General features: G+C 40.2%; 1 protein-coding gene across 2 annotated transcripts; it reads left to right on the top strand.

Moving 5' to 3' along the window:
- Window positions 1-340: 340 nt before the first annotated feature.
- On the top strand, window positions 341-22,865 carry OPN3 (opsin 3). Of its 2 annotated transcripts, XR_011697175.1 has the most exons (5): window positions 341-724; window positions 15,874-16,193; window positions 17,284-17,535; window positions 19,486-20,365; window positions 22,780-22,865. XR_011697175.1 is itself a non-coding variant. In XM_071549626.1 (4 exons), exons 1-4 carry the CDS (start codon window positions 373-375, stop codon window positions 19,747-19,749), a joined length of 1,188 nt encoding a protein of 395 aa, XP_071405727.1. In that variant the 5' UTR covers window positions 341-372; the 3' UTR covers window positions 19,750-22,332. The 2 variants fall into 2 exon arrangements, 1 of the variants encoding a protein (XP_071405727.1); XM_071549626.1 differs by lacking the exon at window positions 22,780-22,865 and having other exon boundaries at window positions 19,486-22,332.
- Window positions 22,866-24,646: the final 1,781 nt, after the last annotated feature.

The raw sequence follows: 24,646 nt of genomic DNA, 5'->3' as shown, positions 1-24,646 counted from the left end.
AGAAGCCTAAACACCGGTTCTACCTCTTCCCGGGGCTGTGCGCGCTGGCGTCTGCCCAAACGCAGCTGCCCTGAGGGCAGCGGCCGTACTGAACCACAGCTCACAGAGCATTTTTAAGGAAGAAGAGAAACCACACACATCCCTATCACGATCGGACTGCTCAGCACGCTGACAGGACGAGACTATGCATGTGTGCAGAAGTAGCCATGCCCGGTCCCTCCCGGCAGGCGAGAGCGAAGCCACCCGAGGGCGCGCCCTCCGTGGGCGGGGAGGCGGCGGGGGCTCCTCCTCCTGCTCCGGGCAGCGGCGGGCGCTGAGGCTGGTGCGGGCGGGCAGGCTGATCCCCGCTCGGTGAGCGGCGATCCGCCAGCCATGCCCTCGGGGAACGGCACGGGCAGCGCCAGCCGCCCGGAGCCCGCGGCGGCCGAGCAGGAGGTGCCGGGCGAGCGGCCGCTCTTCAGCGCCGGTACCTACGAGCTGCTGGCGCTGCTGGTCGCCACCATCGGCATGCTGGGCTTGTGCAACAACTTGCTGGTGCTGGTGCTCTACTACAAGTTCAAGCGGCTCCGCACGCCCACCAACCTCTTCCTCGTCAACATCAGCCTCAGCGACCTGCTGGTGTCGGTCTTCGGCGTGAGCCTTACCTTCATGTCCTGCCTGAGGAGCCGCTGGGTGTGGGACGCCGCCGGCTGCGTCTGGGACGGCTTCAGCAGCAGCCTCTTCGGTGGGTGACGGAGCCGCTGTGGCCGCCCGTTCCTCCCTGTCCCTATGGGTCCCCCCTTCCCTGCGTGTCCCGGGGGTCCAGCGCCCCGTCGCCGATGCCCAACTGCCCCCACCCGCCCAAACCGTCGCCCTGCTCCCTCTCCCGGCTCCCCGCTCCCGGCTCCCCGCTCCCTCTCCCGGCTGCCCGCTCCCTCTCCCGGCTGCCCGCTCCCTCTCCCGGCTCCCCGCTCCCTCTCCCGGCTGCCCGCTCCCTCTCCCGGCTGCCCGCTCCCTCTCCAGGCTCCTCGCGGCTCCGTCCCGGGCGTTCCGCGCGCGGGGAGCGGAGCTGGGGGTCCCCTCCCGCCAGTCAGGGCTATAGTAAGAAGCTCGGCAATGCGGAGGAAAGGAATCCCGAGCAAAAAGTGAATTCTTGGGGAATCAGTTTCTCGGCCTCCCGCCCTTGCCGGTTTGAGGGGACCCTTAGGGGAAAGGACAGCAGCGTTGTTAGAAGGGGTTTCGAGTTGCCCGAGGGTTGCGCAGACTTGACGAGCATACACGATTGTATGTTTTAGGAGGAGGCGCTGCAGTCTGAGGATAAGGAGAACTTACGGCTCTGGGTGTAGGTCAGCCGTGTCCCACCTCGGTGGAACAGGTGCCAGCCTGGCTGTGCCCGGTGGCCGAGCTCCCGCAGCCTTCCAGCGTCCCGACTTGCCTCTCTGCAAAGCAGACAGCGTGTGAATTCCTTTATCCATGTGTGAAATTCGGCTACTGCCTTTCAGTAATAACGGTGTCACCGTCGGGCTTTGAGAAAGCACGGATTCCTGTGAGATTTTAGCACTGCAGAAGGAGTACTTAGGCCATTTCCGTTTTCAAAGCCTATAAGCTCTTCACTGGTTTCCTTCCCGAAATTCATACATACACTTTTGGAGAAGTCTGTGGGAGAGTATGTTGCAGTCCAGCTATGCACATGCAGTCTGCTAAAATGAATATGACTTTGTTTTTATCAGTAAAGAATGCTGCAAAAGAATAGGGTTGTGTTTCTAATGGTGAAAGTAAATGTTTGGCTAATCAGTAACCAAATCTAAAGCTCATGTCAGGTACTTTCTTTCTGGCAGAGGTGTATAAATTATAGGTGGATCACAGTGTACCCATGCAATGTGTATGCACTGAAAATTGCCTCTAATAAGGCACATTAAATTCTTCAGTAAGCTTTGTAGTTTTCCTGCATACATAGTCTTTGTTTCACATGACACTGTAGTCTGCCTTTGGTGGGCTGCGGGGAGGAAGGTACGTGATTGCTCCTGATTGATTTGCCTGCTGCTGCACAGTGCAGAAGAATCTTACATCTTGGAAGTTATGGTGGATGCAGGATGTAATTAACCCTTTGTGCAAGGTCGGAACTGCATGATTTCTGCGGTGTGCAGCTCTCAGACATTTGTGTAGCTGTTGTTATTGGGGAAAGTAGTAGAGAACCTTGCTAGCATAAGTCTGTCTGCATCACTCAGCCTGTTCAAATACTGGAGACACTCAAGTGTGTGCCAGCCAGAACTGTGGCAGGCAGTGGAACAGTAAGCTTGCACAGGAGATGTAAAGCACAGTTTGGTTCCTATCTTTATCTCTTATATATAGTGCTTACTGTTTTTGATTAAGTAATTTCCCATATGGGTTCAAAAAAATAAGATACATAGTAGGGTTAATGTGAAAAACTGGACTATGATAATCTCATTCCATCTTCTAAAATAGAAGAAATAGAAACAATGGAGTACGTAAATTTGACAAGCAACTTGTTTGACCACACGTGGTTTTTAATTTCTGTTTATTTTGGGGTGTGCTACATAATCTGTTACTATAAATATATTCAATGTTGATGCTTTCCTGCATCCCTTTATTTAATAAATTTTGTTTCCAAAGAAATGTAGCCAAATTCATGGATCTTACCTAGACAGTAGTCTAGGAAGCATCAGTGGTTTGCAAAATTATATCTTCTGTTATTGCTCATGTTATGTTCTAATATATTTCAGTGAGAAGAATTATTTTTAAATTATTATTAGAAAAGTATGTGTTTATGTGTAGTATCTCATATGGAAGTGGAGAGTAAACGCACAACTTAAATTCAGGCATCATTCCTGAACGTTACTTTTTTCAACTGATATGTAAAGGAATAGAAAATACTCAACCTGGTATTATAACTGGATGCTCATCTGATAAATTTATGTCTAATCTTAACCTTTGCTTTTGTATGCAGTGTTGTTTTCATATTCTCATCTGGAAATTGATTATTCTTTTCTGTTTTTAAAGATAAGTAGTTCCCTACCTGCATATGAGTGCAGGGGCATGTCAATGCTGAGAAAAAAAAAAGCATAAATGATGGCCTGCAGGTAGTATCACACTGTGTTGGCCATCTGGACTATTGCCACCAAAGCTTCTATTTTCTTTTTGTAATGTGTCTATGAAAAGAGCAGAAATTGGAAGGGGTTTTGTTTGTTTACATGTGTTTAGTGGTTTTTGTTGTTGTTTGGGGTTTGTGGGTGGGGTGTTATGTTTTTTTTCCCTCTGTGTTTTTGGGTTTTTTCCTCTGTGTGTGTGTTGGTTTTATGTATTTGAGGTGTGGGGGTTTTGTTGTTTTTTGGTTGTTTTTGGGTTTAGTTTTTTGGGAGTTTTTTTGTTGTTTTGGTTTTTTGCCTGGTGGTGGTGAAGATACAGATTGAAGATTTTATTCAGTTTGGTACTATATTTATAAATTTACTCCTCCTGTATGTAACAGCTCCAATCACCTGTCTTGAGGTAATAGTCGTGGGAAGAATAATGTAATGGAAGTCTTGCATGTGTATTACCTAGCGGGGCTTCTTAAAGCATAACACTCCTCACAGGAACTGTGGGGAATACAAAGTATGGTCATTGATTGGAAAACAGACAAAACTGACAGCTTTTAAAAGTGAAGTTCTCATTAGCTAAGCAGAATATTTACAGCTTTGCAGTGTAAAGAATGACCAGAAAAATGACCAGTGTAAAGAATGGCCAGAATGACCTAATAAAGATGTTTCTAGAATAACGTGATGGCACCTCTGATACCATGGATATGGAGTCTATTAAATCATAATGGATCATGTCAGGTTACTTAAGTGCTGTGGATATGTCCTGGGAGTGGATGGACCCTGTCCTGCCCACTTTACTTGAGATGACCAGAATGAGCTTATTTACAGCTATGCAATTTTATTCTTGGGTATGAGCTTGGATGTTACTATGTGACCTTTCAGTGCCACACCTCCAGGTCCAAAGACTGTTCCGTCTTAAGTTAAAATAAAAGAATCTTTATACACCTTTTTTTCTTGGAAGAACAGCCCCCCAAGCCCCAATACTTGGTGTATGTTGTCCCCTGCATTTATTTACCTATAAATGAAAGATTACCCTGACAGTAAACAAGCTTGGGACAAATTATTAAGTCTTTTTTCTTTTTTTTTTAAAGTATGATTTTAATGTTAAATTCAGAGCTAATTCTCAACAAATTTTAAAAATCAGGTTCTTTCTAGTTAATCTAGTTGATCAGGAATCACTTTGAAAATCATGAACACGGAGCTTTATTTTAAATTTCTACATATATTGTTATAAGGTTTTTGCTCATACTGTTGAAAGCCAAGATCAAGGTATTGCTATTTTCCTCTTAAGGGTGTCAGTATGATTGAATATATAGGTGGCGTACAGTAAGCTTAGAATGAACTGGTAACATCTATGCCTTCATAAACCTTCCTTACATAATGCTGACAACATTCCCCCCCCCCTCGCAGCAACAAGAAGGGCCCTCTCTACACTTTTCCTAACAATTTTGTATTGGAGACCCTGAATTTTTTTTTTTTTTGTAAGAGTGCTTTTCATTTTACCAGCCAGTTGGAGACACATGAGATGCAGAATTTAGACAAAGTAAGCAGCTGTTGATGATCTGAAGCTTAAGTTGAGAAGATGGCAGCAGAACTGCAGGTTGTCTGTCTACAAAATCAATGGCTGGGGTTTATGTTCCTCACAATAGTCTGCTTCTGTGTTACCTTTGTCATGAGAGAAGCCCACCTGCTTCTTGAGTTGCATTGGACAGCTCAGAACTTGCCATTTGTGCTACTGGCTACTTTTTCTGGGACTTGAAAGTTTTTCACTGAGCCTTTAGAAGGTGCAGAAGCAAAACTGATAATTTTGACTACTGAATGAACATCTGTCCTTGTCACGTAAGTGACAATCCCAGTTTTCTTTTACTCATTAGAGTCTGAAGTCAGGATACAGTTTAGATACATAGTTCTTCACATCAGGGACTATGAAAAGAGCTCTATTTTGCTATTACAAAGCCATCATTAGCACCTCATATAGTAGTGTGGGGAAAATGACATAAATGATTAAGTGACAAGTCTTAGCGTAAGCTTTGATGACGTAGTTGTCTTTTAGACAGTAATCCTCACTTAATTTTGTTAGACAGAGTTCCAGTGCTTATTTTGTAAGAGGTGATGTATCCTGATGTAATAGGATAGCTGCTTCAATTAAGTGATATATTTATGCCGTGAGGGTCACCTTTCTGTGGAGGTGTGCAGTCAACTCTGTGTTGGTCCCACTGAACCTGCCACCCTCTCCTTATGAGAAAAGCCCATAGCCTTCCAAGCTGTAAGTACTGGTGAGCTGTGTAATCTCTTTATCTGATTTAGTAATACAACTCATACCTGAGAGGTTTGCTGTCTATGACAGAGAGCGTAGGGGTTTGGGTATAATTTCTAGAGAGGACACCTCTTTATGTGCATCTGCTGGCTTCTCATGGACAAGTGGGGTTTTTTAAACAACAGTGATGGTCAGAATTTGATGTGCACAAGAGAAATTTGTGTCCTGCACACCCACAGGCAGTGTATGTCTGCTTTAATGCCTTCTGTACATAGAAACAGGCCCTGAGTGTTTTGAGGTGAGCTAGTCTGGGCACGTGGAGCAACACACATGCCTCTCCAGCATAAATCACTGCAGCTACCAGTAATGGTAACGAAACCATCTGCCGGTAGTTGTGTTCTAACACTTCTGGTAAGTTTAATTGAGCAAAGGAAGAAAAGAGTGAAAAAAATGATTGATAACAGGAATAGTCTTAAAGAACGTGTTTATGTGAGGCAGTTTCTTGACAGCAGATTGCATTATCTGGGTGTGCTCTAGGGTGGGCTTTATATTATGAAACCTTGTTTGTGATTGAAAGGCTAGTGTGACTGAAGTGTGGTTAGAAACTTCTGTTTTTTCTAACTGTGAGCTGTTCTTGTAAGGGTTAAAGACCACTGCCAGCTTTTAGTGTCAGATTAATGAGAAGTATTATGTCCCTTGTGGACAAGTCATCATTGGTATACAGCAGGTAGGTCTTGATGAGCTACCAAGTAAATGTTGTTATGCAATGTTTACTCCATTCCAGTAATGTGCACTGGAGGATGCAAAATATTGTAAGCAGTTTTACAGAGTGTACTTTCCTGTGAAAAGCTGCCGTGTGTACAGCTGAGGTTCTTTATTTGTTTAAGAAAAATGACACTACCACTCCCCCTTCCTCCACACCCCCCTGCACTGGGGAAAAGTACTGAAATAAGGATTAATCGCCAGAATGTGTCCCATGGACCTGCCTTCAGTTACAGCCTTTTTTAAAAACAAAACAAAAGTTTATCTGTGTATAGTTGTTAGGGACTTCATCGAAGTCTCTCTCTGCACGGTGACAGAATGATGTCCTGTGCCACCCTCGTGCATTACCAATGTATGTTATATGCAGTGATTTAATCTCACTAAAAGCATTTTCTATGGTTACTCAGCAGATGGTTTTAGGATCTTGTATTGCAGATAGCTGAAGATTCAATCAGCAGGCTTTCAGCTTTAGCGGTTTTTTCTTTTTTTAAAAGTGAGTTAATCACTTGTGGGATTGAATCTGGAAGAGGTGATTTATTTCGTTGTAGTTTTACTGGACAGGTGCATATAAAATATACTTGAAGTCTGTTATGTCTAGGAGAAATGATTTTTCCCCTACTTAGATTTTAATGCAGATGTTAAAATTGGTAGAAGAATCAGAAGTGATACATAGCTGGCTCCTAAAACATATTGAAACACCTAATTGCTGAATTCAGATGGACTGGTTATATATTTTGTAGTGCAGAATTAGAGTGAAATAGCAACTTGTCTTGCCATAGACTGAAAGTTGCTTCTGCTAAGTTGCTGCTGTCTAGCTGTTTAAATGTGCAGAAGGTGAGGATGCACTGCAGAAGAGTGGCTTTTGGATTAGTTATGCAAAATAGTAATTCAGCACTTGGGTGTAGGTCAAGGGTTAATTGATAGAGAAAATAATATGTCTTTTGACAGAAGTTGTCATCTGTTTTAGAACTGGATTTTATTTGCTACATTATGCTGCAGTTGTTCTGTGGACATGCTCAGTCTTCAGGAGTATGTATCCAGTACCACCTCTGTTCAAATTATAAGTCATATTTGAGGGCAGGAGGGGGCAGTATGGCAAACCATGACAATAAGTTGTGTATTGCATGGAGAGGGGGGAAAAACTGTTGTGGTTTTTAGAACTCACTGAAACTAACAGTTCTGAAGGCACTGCAATATATTTTGTTCTCATTGAGGATTATAAAGTCAGAATATACAAATTGTGTGGAACAATGCAGTCTTCTCCATGATGACCTACACTGTCCAGCTTGAAGTATTTAATGATGTATCCAGACTAATATCACTCCTGAAGAAACCTAGGATACAGAAGAAAGAATTGTCACATATGATAAATATTCAAATCTACATATAATGCAGAATTTTGATAGGAAAACAATAAAAATGGCAAAAACAACAATTTTCTTTCAAAAAAATCCAAACAAGAAAAAGTAGCTTATCACTCCTCCCTGATTTGGAGTGGCTGGCTACTGGAGAAGTGGAAGAGTTGCAACGTGGAAATTGCATCCTGGTGGTTTAAACAAGGACACGCTTCAGTTTTGCTACATTTAACTGCAATTTAAATGAGAGTGACTCCATTTGTGCTAGGGTAATTGCCTGGGCTTAAATCAGAGCTAAAACTAACATCAGTTCCTAAACCCAGAGAATGCTTATGTTTATAACTGACACTTAACAGATAAAAGTATTTTCTGAGATGAAAAGCGGTATGTCAGACAAGCACCATCTGTAAAGACTGAGCAGGCAAGTCTTTGAGAAAGAGTTAGGAAGACTGATCTACTAGTAAAGTAAATCAGCCCTCAGAATCTTGGGCCTCAGCCTTGAATCAAAACACATAGATCTCCAATACCTCAAGAAGCTTTAAGCATAACAAAATTTCTTTTAGCTAAAAGCTAAAAATTGGTTTGAAATGCATGTTTTTGCTGAGGGGGGCTAATATCCAAACAATCACTGTAATGGCTTTCTGTAACAATTTTTTAATCAGCATATATTTCATCATATTAAAATATGCAACTCAGAATGAAATCTAAATAATTTCTGAAAAAGCTGCTAAAGGAAGGCCGGGGGTGGGCAGGGGCAGGGAGGGAAGTAAAAGTCAGTGCTTTCCTCCACAATAGATCACAGAAGCTGAATCATACATGGAAAATGGAAACATACACTTTCATAAATCATATATGATGTAGGTGGAGCAGCATGAGAACATGCATGAATGTGAGTATGTAGTGGGCTAAAAATGACAAGGTTCTTGCAGGTGAGAACTGCCACCCAAGTGTATGGGATTATGCAAAGCACTGCATTTCTGTGGGGACAGCACCAGAAGCCTTGCACCTGTGTGCCCTGGGGAAATCTCTGCCAAATCTGATTTAGGTAATGCATTATGTTGTGTGGTTACAATGGGCATTGTTACCTGCCATTTGCCAGCCAACCCAAGTTGACTCAAAATCACTGTATTGAAGGGGGCATGGGGTAGAGGATAGAGAGGATGGAAGTGGCTTATAGTGGCTTGAAACAGATTGATGGCTGCTTCACAGGGGTGGGTAATAGGTCAATTTTTGAAAGGACTGGTGTCAGAAATGCATGTAGGAGTAGTAACAGGTATCTCAATAGATAGATGTATTAGACACTTCCATTATTTTTGGATGAGCGGGCTGTATTCTCATTTGTTTTATGGTAGCTTGAAACTGTTGTGGTCAGAGATTTGCCTTTTGATTTGATTTCTGAGCATGCAAAGTCAAAAACCATTAGTTGTACTTGCTACTGCCGTGTATTTATACTTGCTAGTGCCATATATTCCCATCCTTTCCCACCAAAATGTTTGATATGAAAGAGTGTGTTCATAGGCAGCAGGATTGGAAAAAACCCACAGCACCAAAGATGGGGGAATATAGAGACAGTTTTATAAGTGGGGAGATAGGATGGGAATGGCTGTGGAAAAAAACCTTCAGAGAATCTTTGAGAGAGTGACAAATACTGTACTTACACAACATTTGTTTAGTGTGTGTATGTTCTAGGTAACATTGTGTAGTGCTCCTGCCATATCAGATAAAACACTGGGGAGTCAGCTCCTATTGCTTTACTTGAAAAGTGTCAGATCAGTGCTGTGGGGAATTGTGGCATCTGGCAAGACGTGTTACATACTTGAAAAATATTCCATCTGCTTATCATGTGAAACACCCAGGACCAAGCCTTGCAAAGAGCTGATCCACACTAGAGTGCCACGTGTAAAAGAGACCCTGAAGTCTGCTGAGTTAGCCACCGTAAAGCTAAATACTAGATGCATGCAACAATTCATCATGAGATAATGTTGAGGATAGCACACAACCACCAGCTTCCCCTTCCTGCCCTGCATCAGAGACCCTCAACCCTCAATCCTCCATAGGATATGGAGTCTCATAAATCCCTTCCTTTTATAGCATGAATGTTAGGGATAGCTACCATAGCATTGCCAGGTACATGCTTACCAGCCTCTCTGCTTTAGCATAGGACTAGTTTAAGGACACTTGAACATGTTCTTTAAAGTTCTGAGATTGTTTTGACGCTTGACATCACAGCTAGAGTTGGCATGGAGAAATTAATGTTAAGAATTAATCCATACTGGGAAAAAAAAAATTACAAGTATTTATTTTCCTCCGTGAAATCCATAACAAGAAGGTTATATTTTTCACTCTTTTTGTTGAGTTGTTTTTAGCACTTGTTTGTGGTGTGGAATTCCAGTTGCTAATACAAATCCAAACCTTGTGTTTACTTCTGTTTTAACCTGAATTAGCTAACTCAGATTAGCATTGGAAGTGTATAATTTTGTTACACTGGAAGTAAATTTTCAAATTTCTTTCCTATTTCTTCATCTGAACATGCAGCTATGACTGGAAGTAGATAAATGAATACCATACTACTCAATACTGCTCAAATTTGCCTAAAAGTTCAATGAGTAGACAAAAGTATAGCAAATAAGACCATTTTTCCTCTAATGAAAGTATGAGTGTCATCCAAACTAAGTTAGCATATTTATGGGACCTGCATAGTGTTTGAAGATCAAGGTGTCTACAGGTGTATGATATCCCTAGGTGTTTTTAAATATAGGTTATGCCAAGAAGGCTTAATGACCATTGAAAAAGCAAAGAATCTTTTAATGTCCAGCATGGATAACTTCATCTCAATAAGATGTACATTTGAAATATGATGCATTTGATGGATATGGTGGGTTAATAGATTTATCCATACCACAGATGACCAGTGCTTTTGATTGCCTTGGACATGATCCTGCGTTTAAGCCCCTTAACTGTGACCATTTAACCATTCCCTCCACCTTTTCTGACAAGCATTGGGGAAAATCCAAAACTAATAATGAATGAAGTCCTTAGGTACAGAGGGTCCACTAATGTTTAATATGAATTTTGCTTGAATGAAAGCTTCAGGATTCACTCTTTGCAGTGAACTATAATAAACTTCAGCCTTCTTTGTAGATTCATTTATATTCACTGTGAGAATTCTGGACAACAAGAAAATATGCACTACATCTAATGAAATTATGATGCAAAGATGAATTTTTATCTATTTGTTTCAAGCTTTAACTGTGTCTCTGAAACAACCCTTACACTTCTATTAGTTATCTGGTAGAACAGAACACATCAATCTAGAGGATTAGCTTTAAAAGAAAATTAGAAAAAATAGAAATTATTTTGATAGAACAGCTTTGGCTTCAAGGGCAAACTGATAAACATGCACATTGCAAGCTTATTTGATAGCTATTACTGATTCAGAAACTTTTCTTTAAAGATGAAAAGTCCAATTAAAAACTGATTCTAGACCTTTAAGAAATAAGCTCCTAAATCCATTTGTGGGTGACTTCAGAATGAACAATGTCTTACTGAACTATGCGTCTGGGTAGGTCTTGTGGGAAGCTCTGCCTTACTTGATGAAAGCTGTGACTGTATTTGCAGATTTAACAATTACTCTATAGCTGCATCTCTACTTGTTGTGTTTGTTGGCTGTTTTGTTATTGTCATTAATAGGTTAAAAGAGCAGATTTAATAGAATCATAAATTACTATGGGGAAATGAATAAGTTAAAATAATCTCAAAAGGAACTGAAACTCTTTCATTTGTTAATCAGAATTACAAACTTCTAGCAGTAGTATCTAGCATGTTGAATAAATCATAAACTATCCCTTAACATCAGAGCTAATCTCCAATTGCATTAAATTCATCTACCAAAATATATAAATTCATCCTTCCTCATTTGAGAAGAAATTTTCTATTTTTGAGATCAAGTGCAGCAGAGGTACAGGTGATTACTCAAATAACATATTATGTAGTAACTGGTCAAATATATATATATTTATATTTATTCCTTATGCAGAAATTTGGTTGGAACCTGACAGTGCTATTAGCATATAGAAAAAACCCTGCAGACTTTTAGCATGCATGTTGCACACAGCCTGTGTCACACTGAGCTTGAATAGACCTTTTCAAGATTTTTGCCACTGTGACTGTTACTGGTTCGTATCATTTACATGTGGAGGTGACAAACTCCTGCTGCTTATAGTGCTAAAACACCCTTGGACATTTTGCAGCTTCATACTGGATTTCGTTGCCACGAAATGCACACACAGAGTAGCCCAAATTCCCAGTAGTTGTGAAACTCAAATATCACACAAGGTATTCACTCATTGCTGTGGATCATTCACATATATGACAGTCAGTTAATGCTTGCGTGGTTTATACATGAGGCTATTCTGGTTACATGAGCTAAGCTGTGCCACTTCTTTCTCAAAGTTTTTGTTAGAAAGATCAAATGGGCTTTGGTTGCATATTGATGCATAGTGTGAAAGATGCATGATGGGGGAAAATTCAAATTGTTTTCTGTTCCAGTCTTGCCTTTGCCTGTATTAAAGTCCTATTAAAACCCAAGAACCTCCCCTGCCCTCACGTGCAAAACTGGACCTTATTATCCACTGAATTTTAGTGGAACATAAACTCCTAAGTAATTTTGACAGTTTTTGATGATTCTAGATATTGAAAGTAAAGAAGCAGCTGAAACTTTTACAAACTGGAAAGCTGTTGTCAAGAATTATAGTAATTATTTCTATCAAAAAATACAGCTGCTTGTGCTTTGAGGGCTTAAATAACTTGTGATAGTAACATTTGAAACCTTGAAATCACAGGCTTAACCTTTGAATTGCACAGACTTTATACAGTAAAACCAAAATAAGTTTTATCATGTACAGAGTTTTGCAAGCTTTATTTTTGAAAAAAAAGGTGTCAAATCATATGGTACATTAATAAAGATATAAATAGAATCATAGAATCTCAGCTGGATGAGGCTTCAAGGATTGTCTGGTTCAACATTTCCTGACAAAAGCATGGTCTAGACAGGATGGCCCAGCACCCTGTCCAGCTGAATTTTAGAAGTCCAGTGCTGGAGAATGTACCATTTCCCTGGGGAGATTATTGCAGTGGCTTATTCTTCTCATTGTGGAAAATTCTTCTCTTCTCTTTGATCAGAATCTGACCAGGATTTTTTTTGGTCCCCAGAAAAAAATCTTCTATCCATTTAAAACCATATTTGCTTAGGTGTGATGCACACTCATAAGAGCTATTCTGTCTATTGAATGCACTGAAATTGTATTTTCTTAGGAATTCATCTGCTGTATAGCCCCTGCAGCAGTAACAAGAACAGGAAGACCCAACTAACTCTTAAACCTCATTATCTACAGCACTCCTCACCAGAATTAATGTGTTTTTCCTCCTAGTTGTGGACTTTGTCTTTGTAATTCATGTTTTAAAGCTCATGTCCTCAGGGCAGATTTCAGTATTCTTGTGCTTACAGATATTTCTGCATGTTATATAGCACAATTAAAGGGGCAGCCATGGCTCCACAGCACACAAGGAGCTTTCTTTCTGAATGAAATTCCCTACCTTTTTTGCTTGTTCTGTAAGATTTTGTTTGCAGTTTCTGTTTTTATGGTTAACTACTTCAACCTCTACTCTTACTGTTTTGACCTTGTTAGAGCAGAGAACCTGCATCCAAGAGGCATTTACTGTAATATTCCGTGACCTGCATTTCTTGCCTCATGTCTGCATTCTACCAGACACTTCTTGAATACCAGCAGAACAGGGATTTGCATTTTGGTGCATACTGTCCAACAGGCTTTCTAAGGTCCCATTTAGAGCTCAGGGGGGCAAATTCAAGTATGTCTTTGAAGAGCAGTGGTTTCAGACTGAAAGGGGTTTGGTATAAAACTGTTCGAAGATCTGTGTGCGCGTACTGAGTTTTAGAGATAATGAGCATCTAGTGCCTTCCTCGAGAATGTCAAGGACTGAGTAACTTATTGTTTCTGAACACCTGTACTTTCAGCCAAGCGTGTGTGCTTTTGATTACTTTGTCATGGCTAGAATTCAGTACTCAGATAAAAATGGATGGGGAAGTAGTAAAAGTACACAGGGACGTTAGTCATTGAATGTCATTGTAGGGAAAAGGAAGGTGGTAAAGAACAAGAGGTTCGTTTTGGAATTCTGACTCACCATCCTGAGGAGCTGTTCTTTCTCTCCACTGATCACAGATGAAGCCTCAGTGCACTGTGTAAGCAAACTGAGCCTATAATTGAGTGACATGGGGTTTTCCCCAAAAATATATCTGTGGATGATTTTCATAACTGTCAGGTAAAGTTTTGTAATTCCTGATCTTTGATGAGAGAAATAGGAGAGGAACTCCTTGCCTTACCTTGTCTTCAGGAAGCAAACTGCATTTGATTGTATAAAGCATTTATTTAGCCACTATAAGAGTAGAATAGTATCTATAAAATTCTGTAGTTGTTTTCTAATGGCTGCAAATATTTTGCTTAGTTCCACATTCTTCCATGTATTTTGAGCATGTTGGGTCCCAAAAAATGTCATGAAGGACTATTTTTCAACTTCATGTATAAACACAAACCAACCAAGCCTTATGTCTTTTGGAAGCCTTTTAGACCACAATTACTAGTCCAATTTCTCTTTCTACAGCCGTGATTTGTACAAGGAAAAAACACACAAAACTAACTGTGAAAGGCTACTGCATGCCCAACAGTATCTACTTTTTGTGATTAAGGTTTAAAGATAACTAGCAGAAAAGTACGTATTAAAAAGAAAGTTTCATTTTGAAGAGATTTATGACAAGACTGTGGCACTTTGTCTTTCAAAGTGAGAAATTCTTCGTGTTAATCGAGAAAGCTTTCCAAACTCATTACTTTTAAAAAGGAATCCTTTAATAGTGTAGGATTAAGTAACCTTTTTAGAGGTTTTGAAGCATATCCTGCTGTGAAGTGATATACCTGATTAATAATACACTGGTTTTGCTGTTGAATACCTTGATACAGAGGTGATGTGTTTCTCTAGATTTTGTTACTCTTGGTTGCCTTCCAAAATCCACGTTGCTGGTCCTTCTGTCCTATTGTTAAATTGTGCTCAATTAATGCTTATCCTTTTTCAAAGTGAGATCAGGTATCCGTGATATCCTTTGAAGGTTTCTTCTCAGTCAGTAAGAAATTGTTATTCTCCTTTTGGTAGTGAAATCTGAAGTTTCTCTACTTACAGCTGTATACATGCATGTTATGGCAAATATGAATGTACTTGAAGAAGTTAAATGCTGTCAATATGCATGACAAAATACTTGTGCTTCATATTAGATAAAATGTATACAGTTTTAGACATAGATATTTGTAACCTCACAGAATGCTGTGAAATACACCCTTTTGTTGTTGAAGAAGCTGTGTATATGAGCTTGATGACTGCATTGTAACAGATTTCAGGTGTCTGACAGGTGCATGATGGGCAGTTTGGTTTTTGATCATCAGATGTCACAGAACCTTGAAACAAATCCTTATATCCTAACCAAGAGAGCATTGCCTTGACTTCATTAAATTATAACAGTATTGGGAGAGGGTAATGCTGAGAGCTGAAAATTACGTGTGATTTCTGTCATAGCATATTAATAGTTGTGTAGTGGGTTTGAAGTGGAAAGAAAGAAAGTGCATAAGTAAATGAAGACTGATACTTTTATGAAAGCAGCAAGATAGACAAGGATACTCAAAATAACCAAATGTCTTTCAGATGGGACACCTTCAGCAGTGTAACACTTTGCTTTCCTGGTTGTTTTTTGAAATGCAAAGACTTCCAGGATATCTTGAAAGACGTTTGAATTCTTATTAAAGGTGCACATCTATACTTTCAGTTGTTGAAGGTTTTCTTTAATTTAAGTCACAACTCTGAATTCATTGTTTCTAACATATTTTGTTATTGCTGATTATCTCAATTTTATATAGTAACTTTTTTTTAAAAAAAGCTCTGAACAGCAAGAAAAAAAAAGAAAAATAAAGAAACCAAAAACCCAAAAGAAACACACAAGAGCAACAAACCCTACAACAACTGCAAGCAGGAAAAAATGCCAAACCTTGGATCATGAAACCTCACTTGATCAAGTAATGTTTAGGAAGAAGTATTAGCTGTTTTTTTCTGGTCCTACTTCTTGCCTGCTATGCATCAGGATCAGATGTATCTTTCTACTCTGAGTAGTTTTGAAGTTAGTGATTCTATTTGACCTGGTAGTTAGTGAGCAATGAGGTGTCACACAAAGTCTTACTGGTGCTAGACTCAGAATATGAGGTAGCTAATTTTGAGTTAACCTCCTAGCAAAGGAAACATCGATCAAGAGGACTTCATTTGCAGTATTTGTGAATCATGTAATTGATTTTCGTTATTTTTTTTACAGGAATTGTTTCAATTATGACTCTCACTGTTCTTGCCTATGAACGCTACATTCGAGTAGTCCATGCAAAAGTGATTGACTTCTCTTGGTCTTGGCGAGCTATCACATACATCTGGTTGTACTCATTAGCCTGGACTGGAGCACCTCTTTTGGGCTGGAACAGATACACACTGGAAATTCATGGACTAGGTTGCTCAGTGGACTGGAAGTCAAAAGACCCCAATGATACCTCCTTTGTACTCCTTTTTTTTCTTGGCTGTCTAGTAGCACCTGTTGGGATCATGGCATATTGCTATGGCCATATTCTATATGCAGTGAGAATGGTAAGTTAATTCAAATAAGACTTCTCTCAATGTAATACTTTCAGCGAAAAAAAATTGAAGCTGTATGTTAAGATTGGATCTGAGCCAAATTAGCTATTCAAACTTTTGAATGTTTCATGTTCACCTATGTCAGGCACCACTAGAAGGGATGCATGGTTGGAGGAGAGCTAACCTAGACCTAACAAGGTCTATTTGCTGTGTTGTTTTCCTGGGAGGAAGGTTAGGGAACTGCTTATGCTCAGTAATCTACATCAGATCCTCACTTGAAAAAAAGAAAACTCTGCAGTTCTCCTGATCCATGAACTCTCTCTCCTCCTCATCACTCTTGAGAAGATAACTCTGTGAAACTTTTCTAAGTGGAGATAGAGCCCTGTTAAAACAGTTTTGTTTCCCACGTTAAGGTAACTGCTTTTAATTCAGTCCAGATCCTTAGTATCAGAAAGGGTTATTGATTCATATTCTGTGGGTAATTAGTCTGAAGACATTCAAGTAAACAGAATTGGCACAACTTACGGAGAATGCTCGCATACATGTCCCATCTTTTCCTCATTTTATGACTCACTCAGATAACGCTGGGAACCTGCTGCCTAGTATTCTGCTTTAGCAATTTCATAATTTTAGTATAACAAAGGGGCAGAGCAGTACAAAGAAATCTATTTATGAAATTTTCTTCTCTCCAAAGACTTCTGATGACACAAATCTACAGGATTGTCTAACTAGTCAGACAAAGGGCCACTAAATGTAAACTGAACTTGCTCATACCAGTGGATGAGGGAAAGTTATTTTTCTAAAATACTTACAGTCATAACTGCAGCATGTTTTGTTATGTGACTGGATTTGTTTTCTAGTAGATTTGTTATTCTGTTTTTCCTCAGATTGTATTTTTATGCTGAATATAGACAATAAGTTTGTGATACATAACATAAACTTCCAGAAGAATTGTGGTTCACCAGATAAGGTGATAGTCTCAGATAGCGTCTGTGACTAAAACTATGCTAGTGAATGTATAACTATGCTAGTGAATGTAGAACTATTTAGTTTCAAGTAAAACAGATATTTTACTTTACCATTTTATCTTTTTCTTCTACAGCTTCGCAGTGTAGAAGATTTCCAGACTGTTCAAGTGATCAAACTTCTGAAATACGAAAAGAAGGTGGCTAAAATGTGTTTCTTGATGATATCCACCTTCCTTATTTGTTGGATGCCCTATGCAGTGGTCTCCCTCCTGATAACATATGGATATAGCAATCTTGTAACACCAACAGTAGCTATCATCCCATCTTTCTTTGCCAAGTCAAGCACTGCTTATAATCCAGTCATCTATATCTTCATGAGTAGAAAGGTAGGTAAATTAAAGATTTTCTTATTTGAATGCTAAATGGCCAGTGTCATAGTTGTGGAGCTGATGTATTTTAATCTGAAAATCTTAAACTTTTAAAAAATTTGAACAGCTAGGATAAATGGTGGCAATCTAGCTGAATTAAAATCCCTGATGGTGCTCAAAGTACCATCTGATTAGAAATTGGATTTGCTCATAGGTTGAGCAAACTTATGAGCAATGAATTCAGACATTTAACCTACATGGAAGGCATGGGAAAGAGTGTCAGAATTTAAGTGTCTTGTTTTGACAGTTTATCCATGAAATGGAATACAGCTAGAAGCCCTTGTCTCAATCATCCCTCTGACTTTCATGTTATGGCAACACAAGGCCTGAACAACTCAGCATAGTATTTCAAATATTACACCAGTAACCTTTCTCAGAGCTTCATGGTATTCAAATCAGAATCTCATGTGGATGTTTTTTGGAGACAAATTATGTACCATTAAGAAGAGATACTTATCTATGTGAAACAAGTTTTTATTTTTGTGTGCTTCTGTAGTCTTCATTATGAGAAGTAGACTGCTGATTTAATGGTGATAAGTACCTCATTTCAGTACTTTACAGAGTAAAGAGTGCATGGAAGTATTTGGAGTTATCAGTGGCAGGTCAGATACATGGAAACTAGAAAACTATACATCCTTCTGTAAATCGTCATAACTGTGAAGATAACCACTGACTGTAGCTAAGTGGTGTTGGTGAATTTATTCAGACATTGAAGTACTTCACCATAACCAAGAACACTAACTTGATGTTAGTATTCTAGCTAGCTTAGTGTTATTAGCACTAAGTGAAACATGCACACAGTAAACTTCTGAAACCAAGATTGCATAAAGTTAAAGATACCTGGAGTTAAATAGAATCACTTGGCAAAGGGAAACCCCATGAAAAGGATTTTCCTTACCTTTTAACTCATCACAGAGATGGAATTTTCTGTGTTTTCCTACACTAGTTTGCAGTTGCCAGGCAGTCTGTAGGGATGAGCCAGGGAAGTCAGTGGGCCCAATCAGCTGGGTGGGCAGCCAAGCAGAAGCTGCAGTGCAGCTCAGGCCAGGACCAAGGGCAAGAGCGAGCTTAAATGCTTTCCTGAGCAAAGGCAGGAGGTGCCCAGTGTGGCATCTTGTAGTTCTTCCCCCACAGCTCATTTCACAGCAGGCTGATCGCAGTTATACAGCTGCACAATACCAGAGCTGGCCTGGACACGAGGAGCTAACAGCAGTCATGTTCAAAAAGACTGTTTTTCAGTGGAGTGGATTTCTTTAATACACTGGCACTGACTTTGTACCTAGATGTCAGGCTGAGTGGTTTATCTGAAAAACAATTTGTAAGTTGTGATACCCAGACTTAAACCAGTGCCAGCCACAATGCCAGTAAAGATATAGCCAGAATAAGAATCAATCATCTGAACATGGTTATTGGAGATGCATTGTGAAGTATTTCTTACTCACCTCTAATTCCAAATTAGAACCAAAATGATGATATTTTTATTTTAAAAGAAAGAAAACATCCCTTTGTATGCCCTTCCTCCCCTTGTTCCTTTCCTCTGCATGCTCCTAGGAAGTGTTTCTGAGAATATTCTTTCCTTGCTAGATAAAATGTGTGATTTTTGAATATGGAAACAGTACCTATAGCACATTTTGGAGCCTAGTCCTCTTGTCCTTTGCAGATTGAGGATTGTAGATTCTGTGGCTGGTAAAATATTAAATTGCATTTCAGTGCCCTCTACTGGCTCAGTGATCCTTTGGTTCTGCTGCAGAGAAAAAAGTAGCTGCTACAAAACCACCATGCTTGTTACAGCACCAAAATTAACATGCAGAAATCTGTTATTTTGAGTCATTGTGCCCTTCACTGGATTGTACATGACAGCGAATACTTAGGAAGTTGTAACTTCATGAGGTTTGTTTTCTCTTGCAGTTTCGACGATGCCTTTTGCAACTCCTCTGCTTTCGCCTGATGAGATTCCAGAGGACCATGAAAGAGACACCAGCAACAGGGAACGACAAACCAATACGACCAATAGTTATGTCTCAGAAAACAGGGGACAGGCCAAAGAAGAAAGTGACTTTCAGCTCTTCCTCTATCATTTTTATTATCACCAGTGATGACACTCAGCAAATGGATGATACCAATAAACACAATGAGACAAAAGTAAATGTCATCCAAGTAAAACCACTATAGGGATGAGCTGAAGACAAATGAGAGAGGTGGATTTCAGCCAGTAGACTATTTAGGTTGGAGACTGGTTTCAGTGGCAGTGTCTGTGGTCTGCCAAATGTGGGTTTCCCCACATTCTTAAGCCATGAAATACTGAAGGGATTCTGCATCTGAAGCTCTGCCAGCAGTTCATTTTTGGTCACAGTACTGAAATCTCTGCCAAAATTGTTGATGGATGTCTTTACTCTGAATTTTCTTAAAGCATGTTGTAGGATTGCCTTTCAGAACCTGGTCAGTGGAGAAATGCTCTGACAGAAATGTTAAAAATTCAGCAAGGACAAGTGCAAAGTCCTGCACTTCGGAAGGAAGAACAATGCTCTTGCACAGAAGGTCAGGCCCTGGCTACCTGGGATGAAGCTCTGTAGGAAAAGGATGTGGAGTCTTGTTGATAATGAGTAGGGCATGAGCTTGCAGTGTGCCCTGGTAGCAAAGAAGGGTACCAGCATCCCAGGCTGTACCGACAGGACTGGGGCCAGTAGTCAGAAGTGATTATGACCTTGGCTCAGCCCTCATCAGACCACATCTAGATACTGCATCCAGTTTTGGGACCCCAATATCAGAAAGGCATCTGTAAAGTGGGGTGAGTTCAGTGGAATCCTCCAAGATTGTCCGGGGTTGTAGTAGTTGACCTCCAAGGGGAGGCTGAGGGAGATGCTCTTGAGCAGCCTGGAGGTGAAACATTTTCTGGGGACCCCAACAGCAGTCTTCCAATAGAGATGGGGAGTTTTTCAACAAGATGGAGCCAGGTCAAGGTCACTCACAGTGGAAATATCACAGACAACAAGCATGAACTGAGACAAGAGAATTGGATGGGATGTAAGGAAAAGCTTTTTCACCCCAAGGAAAGTCAAGGAGTGGAACAAATCAGACTAGAAATCTCCTGAGGTTCCTTTTAGCTTCAGTTATCCTGTGGTCCCTGAACTACCATTGCATAGAGTTATCCGGGAAGAATAAGGAATGTTTGAAATTGACTGCACTTTAGTTGGTCTGAATTGGTGCTTTGCAGGTTGAGGAGTGGGAAAGTCAAGTCGACAATGACTGGTGTTATGGGTAAACCAGAAGCTCCCAGAAAGTGGTCCATCTTTATAGAGTAAGCCATTCTCATGGTGCCACCTGGTAGGATCCCTGAGTTACATAGTGAAGAAAATCATGCAAATTAAAGCACTGATGGAAAACAGTTAGTGTAAAGGGAAAGTTGTATTTATTTATTTATTTTTGTTGTTGTTACAATATACACTTTATGCATTTTTATCTTGCGTCCATTCGTTTTGTACATGGACCCATGAGCATCATCTGGTATTGATCCTGAACCTGCTCTGGCACTAGAAATGGTAGGGAAGAACAGGGTGACTTTTGCCTAAGTTACAGTGCGAGTAATTGTTGTCTTGCTTGGAGCTTAGTGAAAAGGACAGAATTTTGTTTTTTCTATCCTCGCCTTTTTAAGTGTTGCTGGTACAAAATGGCAACGGGATTGTGCCCCAAACACGGTTTCCTGTTAGTGTTGGATAAATTAGAGAACTAATTTTGAATTATGGAAGCGAGTTCTTTACCACATCCATTGAAAGGGTGTAATTTCTGCCTCGGCCGGCTAAATGGGCATCGTGGATCTGCACCATGCAGCTTTTCCATCTCTGTGAAAAACGCAAAAAAAAAGCAATTAAGAAACTACTTGCATCCTCTGAGAGCAAATCTTCTGAGAGTTATAAAGGGAACATGCTGAATAACTATTGGCACTGGAGCCACTGGTCCTGAGTCAAGAATAAAACTTCAAAATCTAGATGCATTCAGCTAGTGCCTGAGTGCTGGAAGTGACCACAACTCAGAACAAGTGACTGACTTGTCATGCTTCTGCCTGTACTTTTGAAGGGGTAAATCTGTGTATGTCCACCCCTCTAGAGCTTTGGCACTGGTAAACTGGCTCTGTGTCATGTTTAAAAGTGCATCTGCAGTCTATTCTGGTTTCTAGATTAAATCATATAATCTGAGAGAAAACAGGTGATAAATGTTTGTCTTTGTTTCTTTTCATATTTGTATTTCTTATTTTGCTACAAATGCATAGACAAGTGGGTTTGGTATGTCAAAGATCCACCCTCAGTAAAACATGTTCATTGCAAGGTCAAGAACTGTTTTCAGCCAGTGATCACTGCATCTATGCACATTTATATCTACGAAGGAAGAAATATGTACATCAGCATTCCATGTAATTATTCCATCTTTGTAACAAAACTTTGTTATTTTAATGTTGTCTGTATGTTGACCCTTCAGTGAATGATTAAATATACCTTATTTATATAATTTTGTTCTCAGTGAAATATTTTGTCCCCATCAAGTGGGAGAAGGTATGGATATCGTTTCTTGTTGGATGCAGCAGGAAGGGTAGCACTAGGTCCTGAGAAAACAAGTGTTTCTGTATTTCAGTTGCCTATGAAAAGAACAAGTATAGGGTTTGTAAAGAGAAATTATCCTCTGTTCAGATATATTAAGATAAAATTTGAGTAATTATCAAAAACAGTGTATGATTTTTTAATAATTGATGTACAACTTGTTTACCACTACAATATTTACCACACTAACAGTTATGTAACAATATATGAAAACTAAAAACTAAAAGTTGTTGTAAATTTGTTTTCTTGGCTACTTGGTGTGAATTAGTGGCCTGTAATTATAACTTTTGTAAACTGAGGTACCTTGTTCTTAGAGGCTGTCATTAGCTCTGTAAGTGTGGCTGTATGAAGTTAGCATGCTGCAGTCTTATTTGCTCATCTTTTAAGTGTGACTGTTTTATGTGCTTACTGCAGCACTGATGCAAAATTCACACCCTGCTACAGAATTTCAGTATTGTAACAGTCAGTCTTTGAGTAGCACCAGGTTATTCAATTTTGGTTTTTAAAAGTTTCAAGTCTATCTTTGGTCTCTTCTGGAGTTGTTGCAGCTGGATAGTTTATTACAGTGCAGATGCGGAGACTTATGCTGGACCTTTCTCTGCCATTACAGGGAATGGAAGATGGTTTACATTAACATTTGGACTATTAGCTGTTCATAAAGTAGCAGAAATGCAGACTAAGAAGGAGGAAAAGGAGAAAGTGCGAAGGGCAGAAGGATAAGAAGAGACGAGCAGGGTACATAATTTATGAAGATTTTAAATAAACTAGTTGTTAAGAACTTTCATGATCATGATGCTGTCATGCAAAGGGAAGTGACAGATGTGGTGAGTACCATGATAGCCTTAGAGCCAACTAATTTCTCTTAATGATTTCATGCATTACTGGAAAAATACATATGATGATGTAGTTAGAATGCTGTTTGTAACCTGTAAATGCAGTTGACTTGTTGCCTCCCAGCAGCTGGTGTGCCAGGACTCTGTTGGAAGGCATTTCAGCATCACTTTCACCCTGGGGAAGGGACCTCCTGTCACCCTGTGTGTTGAGGCAATTATGAATCGTGAAGCTGCATCCACCAACCTTCCAGTGCTAGGGCTTCTGCTGCTGCTGCCCTGGATCCCATGGAGGCAATAAACTGGGGGTTGCGTGGTACAAATTACTCCACAGCCTTGTGGCCTTCCTCCTTTTTCAGCTACCAGAAGAAACCAGATTTGTGCAGAATGTATCTAACTTCATTCAGAAGACTTGGGTCTTAGTAGTATCAGACCTTACTTTTTATCACAATTATTACATCAGTCAGGAGATCAGTAGTCACAAGCATATCTTTTTTGCCCCTGTCCCTTGCATAACATCAGTCTCCTGCTGTTATTTCTTGCTGGAATACTGCAACAGCTGAATGAAATGGATACTCAACCACTATACTGTGCTAAACCACCCAGAAAGAACAGGCTTTAAGACTACATTTATCCTTGGCTTACATAAACAACCTTCAGCTCAAGAACAGAATTTGACTGTTTAATATCCAGAGGTAAGAGATAAGAAAAATCTCACTATGAGGTTGGGAGATTTGACGAACCCTCATTTGGCCCACATATAAACATCTCAGTTTGAAAATACCTGTTGTCAGGTATTTCTTTTGTCAGTCTATTTCACCACAGTTAAGGAGCATTATTTTTGTCCTCCTGAAGGAAAAAAAGGAGGAGGGGAGTGAGTCCGGAACAGTCACAGAGGGTGCATATGCCTGTTCGTGGTGCTATTAAAGGTTGGCAGTAGGTGCCCCTTTTGAGCTGGACTAGTACTTGCACATGCCCCAGTCCCACCCTTGGTGGCAGCAAGAGCGGGATGAAAAGTGGGAGGGCGAAGTGCGCAGCTGATCTCCTGTTCTTTCTGCCGCAGGCAAGCACTGCAGCCATTTAGTTCCACTTGCCTGACACCCAAGACTGCTTTGCCTGCTGTTCTGACCTCTCTCTGCATTCCATTTATCCTGCTCAAGCTGAACACTATGAATGCTTTTTCCTCCCTTTCTCCTTACCGGATTAGTATCGAAGAAAAGCTTGTAACGCATTAAAGCTGAAGAGAAATTGATTTTTAGTACAAATTATAATGCTTGTTATTAGTTATTGTCTTGGCATCAAACGCTATCTGGCCCTGGCCCTTTTTCCTCCAGTTTTCCTTGCATTTTCCAACAGTGTTTGCGCTCCCTCTTGTGGCTTGCTCAGCCTGGTGCCTGCTGAGAGATGAATGGACCTGGCCTCCTAAAAACGTGTTTTGATTGCACATTTCCCTTGCTTATGGGAAGATTCACTGTTTCATTTTTGTTCTATTTTTTTGTATTGCGTATACTTCTGTCTTTGAAAAGTTATGGGAAATAGATATCTGTAAATAATAGGAAATCTGGCCTGTCAGAGTGTTAATTTGAGGAGCTTTTGTCTTTGCACATTCTGAAGCATCCAGCCAGATAGGCTGGTTATATAGATTGT

The sequence above is a fragment of the Pithys albifrons genome, chromosome 2 (genome assembly GCF_047495875.1).
Source record: "Pithys albifrons albifrons isolate INPA30051 chromosome 2, PitAlb_v1, whole genome shotgun sequence".
Classification (NCBI taxonomy): Eukaryota; Metazoa; Chordata; class Aves; order Passeriformes; family Thamnophilidae; genus Pithys; species Pithys albifrons.
The sequence above is the reverse complement of the archived record's forward strand: the minus strand, read 5'-3'. Positions and strand labels throughout refer to the sequence as shown.

Excerpts from the sequence above, each read along its gene's own strand:
- OPN3 (XM_071549626.1), top strand. The coding sequence starts at position 373 with ATGCCCTCGGGGAACGGCACGGGCAGCGCCAGCCGCCCGGAGCCCGCG. Across the intron at positions 725-15,873 it reads CTTCAGCAGCAGCCTCTTCG|GAATTGTTTCAATTATGACT; the intron begins GTGGGTGACGGA and ends TTTTTTTTACAG. Across the intron at positions 16,194-17,283 it reads TTCTATATGCAGTGAGAATG|CTTCGCAGTGTAGAAGATTT; the intron begins GTAAGTTAATTC and ends TTTCTTCTACAG.